This window comes from Neopelma chrysocephalum, unplaced genomic scaffold, assembly GCF_003984885.1.
Source record: "Neopelma chrysocephalum unplaced genomic scaffold, ASM398488v2 Primary Assembly neopelma1_303, whole genome shotgun sequence".
NCBI classification, from domain to species: Eukaryota; Metazoa; Chordata; class Aves; order Passeriformes; family Pipridae; genus Neopelma; species Neopelma chrysocephalum.
The window spans coordinates 666,833-670,492 of NW_020897965.1; the positions used below are offsets into that span (position 1 = coordinate 666,833).

Sequence of the window (3,660 nt, forward strand, 5' to 3'; positions counted from 1 at the left end):
GGGGCGCACGCGGCGCGGGGCGCGCGGCGGGCGCGGGCGGGGACGGGGCTGCGCGCGCGCCCGCGCGCTCCGCAAAGTTTGGTGTCGCGGCGGGTCCGGGGCCGCGAGCGCAGCGCGAGCGGCGGCGCCTCCAGAGCGGCCACGGCCGAGGATGGACCCGCCGAGGATGGACCCGCCGGGGCCCGCGCAGGGCCAGCACCAGCACGAGCCCATCAGCTTCGGCATCGACCAGATCCTCAACAGCCCCGAGCAGGACAGCGCTCCCCCGCCGCCGCCGCCGCCCCCGCGGGGCCCCGACGGCGCGACCTTCCTGGGCGGCCCCGGCGGCCGCGGCGGCGCGCCCTACCCGGCCCTGCCGGCCCCCTTCCCGGCCATCGCCGCGCCCTTCGAGGACTCGGGATCGTACAGTGTGAACCTCAGCCTGGCGCCGGCCGGCGTGATCCGGGTGCCGGCGCACAGGCCCATCCCCGGGGCCGTGCCGCCGCCCATCTCCAGCGCCATCCCGACCATGCCCGCCGTGCCCAGTCTGGGCAGCCTCAACTTCCCCTGGATGGAGAGCAGCAGGCGCTTCGTCAAGGACAGGTTCACAGGTAAGGCGCCGGGGCGGAGCGGGCGAGCCGGCTCGCGACAAGCAACGAAAGGGCCAATAAAAAATGTAAAACGAAATAATTATAGTAATGCGAATAAGAATAAAAGTAAAGGCGGCCGCTGGATGCTTCCCTCCCCCGCGCTCGCAGCGAGCCGAAAAATCGCTCTCCTCACGGCGTGGATAGCGCGGGGCGCCCCAGGGGGCGGCCGGGCCCCACTCGCCTCCGCAGCCCTTCGACGAGAGGTGGAAGAGGGACCCCGGGGAGCCGCGGTCCCTTCGGGGGCCGACGGGGCGCGGGCGGCCGGCGGGCAGAGCGGCGGCCCCGGGGGGGCGGCCGGCACCGTGCGGGCGCGGGGCTGACCCCTGTGCTTCCCATCCGGGCAGCGGCGGCGGCGCTGACGCCCTTCACGGTGACCCGGCGGATCGGGCATCCCTACCAGAACCGGACTCCGCCGAAGCGCAAGAAGCCGCGGACATCCTTCTCCCGGGTGCAGATCTGCGAGCTGGAGAAGCGCTTCCATCGGCAGAAGTACCTGGCCTCGGCCGAGCGCGCTGCCCTCGCCAAGTCCCTCAAGATGACGGACGCCCAGGTGAAGACCTGGTTCCAGAACCGGCGCACCAAGTGGCGGTGAGTCCCGCGCCCCCGGAGCCGCCCCGTCCCCCGCCCGCCGCCCCGCGAGCCTGGCCGGGATCGCCCCCGGAGCCGGCTCCCGGCAGCCGAACGGTTGGGGGTAAATTTTTATTATTTTAATACCGTAATTATTATTGTTACTATCTTTATATTTTTCTTTTTTGTAGTCCCCCATTCGGAAAACGGGGGATTATTCGTAAAAACGAGGGATTATTCGAAAAAACGGGGAATTGTTCGAAGAAACGGGGAAATAATTCGAAAAAAATCGGGGGAATATTGGGAGAAAACGGGGGAATATTTGGAAACGGTATTGCTGTGAAACACCGGGTTTACAGGCGCTTCCCGCCTCCCGGAGTCGCTCCGTTGGCGGTCGAGCGGCGGCCGCCCACCCGGTCTGCCCGGCCCCGGTAGGACGCGGCCCCGCTGTCCCCGGGGATGCTCCGGCCGCCCTGCCTGGGTCCCGCGGCCCCGGGCCCGTCGCTCTCCGCGGGGTCCCGGGCGCGGGCTGAGCGTGTCCCCCGGCAGGCGGCAGACGGCGGAGGAGCGGGAGGCCGAGCGGCAGCAGGCGAGCCGGCTGATGCTGCAGCTGCAGCACGACGCCTTCCAGAAGTCGCTGAACGAGTCGATCCAGCCCGACCCGCTGTGCCTGCACAACTCGTCGCTGTTCGCGCTGCAGAACCTGCAGCCCTGGGAGGAGGAGAGTGCCAAGATCCCCCCGGTCACCTCCCTCGTTTGAGCCCGGCAGCCCGGGCACGCAGCGAACTGGCCCGCGGAGCGCGGCCGGCAGCTCCCCCTGCCCCGGGGCCGCGGTTCCCCCCCGACGGGGCAGGGGGCGGGGGCGGCGAGCGGCGCTCACGGGGCTGGGACTGGGACCGACCGGAGCCGGAGCCACTTCCCCGAGGCCGGCGCGGAGCGGAGCCGCTTGTATATTTGTGTCGATGTTCCACTAGGAAGGGAAATATGTCACTTTTTGTAAGAAGTGTTAATACTTTAATTTATTTATGCATCGAGATTTTGGGCACTACTAATATGGAATTATATAAAACCTCGATTATTTATATCGAAATCTGAACATAGGTATTTTGTGTTGGCTTTGGAACAAAAGGCTATTTTTTTTCCTGTTCTGAGGATAGTGTAAAGAAAAAATACCTCCCTGTCACTTAGCGGAGGGGACTCGGTTGAGCCGGTGATGACTCATTAGCTTAGGAAACCCTATTAAACTGAAAAACGGTAGCTCCCATCTGTCCCAGGTGAAGTTAATGTCAGCTGTAATTTATTCACCGTGGTAATAAGGGCTCCTTCCAGGCACCACACGCCGTTCTGTCCTCACCTTCCCAGCCGATGAGCTTTAGCGCCCCGAAACAGCAGTCGCTCCCTGCGCCACCGGCTCTCGAGAAAGCGCCTTATGTTTCATAATAAAGAAGATTTGGGGTTGACACAGACCATGTATAATACTTTATACTTGCCGAGACGTGTAAATAAACGTTTTCTTTACAAACGCCTCTCTGCTCTCTGACTGCCGCCGCGACGGGGGGAGCCGAGCGGAGCCCGCCGGGCCGGGCGCTGCGGGGTGGGCGGCGGAGACGGAGGTGAGAGGCCGGAACGGGGGCGGCGAGAGGACCGGGGAGTGGGCCCGGGGTGGCCGGCGGGCTCGGAGCGGGACCAGGCCGCTGGTACGCGATGCTGCCGGTCGCTCCCCGCGCCGCCGGTGCTGGGGGGAAGCGTCCAGGAGCGGCCCCGGGTTTGGGACACGGTCGGCAACGCCGCGTGGGAGCGAGGGGAGGGAGGGGCGCGGGGCCGCGGCTCCGCCGGTGGAGGCCCCGCCGGGGCCCGGTAATTCCGCCCCGCCGGGCCCCGGTAATTCCGCCCCGCGGTCCCACCGCTCCTGCCGGCGGGGCCCGGCGGTTTTCGTTTCGCTGCCTTCACTGCGCGCACCGCGCCGGCAGCGGGACGGCGGCGGCGGCCGCGGCTCCCGGTGCCCGCCCCCAGCACCGGGGTGCGGGGGGATTTTTTAAGAACAACCTCCCGTAGTTCTCGGACCCGGGTGTCCCGGCCTCCAGCAACGGGGGAAGCTGCAAAACTGACATTTTTAAAAAGCAGCCATGGGCCGTGCGGGTTTCCACCGGCCCTGGGCAGGACCCGGCACGGTCGTGGCCGCGTTCCCGGGTGGGGGTCTGGAGGGGTTCTGCCGCTCCCACGGTCACCGGGAGGCTGCAGGAGTGTAACACCGTTCCGGGGCTCGGCGGTCCCGATCCCGGCTGCGGCACAGGGCGGTTTAGGGCCAGGCAGCCGCACAGGGCGAGGGATGGAGCAAATATTTCCTTGACCAATTCTTTCCTCAGCAGGACCAGAGCACGGGGGCCGGTCGTAGCCGGGGTTTGGTTTGTCGGGGGGAGACTGTGGAGGTCCCACAGCAGGGCCAAATCCAGTCACAGCGGGG

The 3,660-nt window shown here is 66.8% G+C and overlaps 1 protein-coding gene across 1 annotated transcript; it reads left to right on the top strand.

Annotated features, from left to right (window-relative positions):
• Positions 1–138: 138 nt before the first annotated feature.
• On the top strand, positions 139–2,705 carry TLX3 (T cell leukemia homeobox 3). Its single transcript, XM_027705033.1, has 3 exons — positions 139–590; positions 974–1,217; positions 1,746–2,705. The coding sequence occupies exons 1-3, from the start codon at positions 152–154 to the stop codon at positions 1,954–1,956; spliced, it is 894 nt and encodes a 297-aa protein (XP_027560834.1). The 5' UTR covers positions 139–151; the 3' UTR covers positions 1,957–2,705.
• The last annotated feature ends 955 nt before the right edge of the window (positions 2,706–3,660 follow it).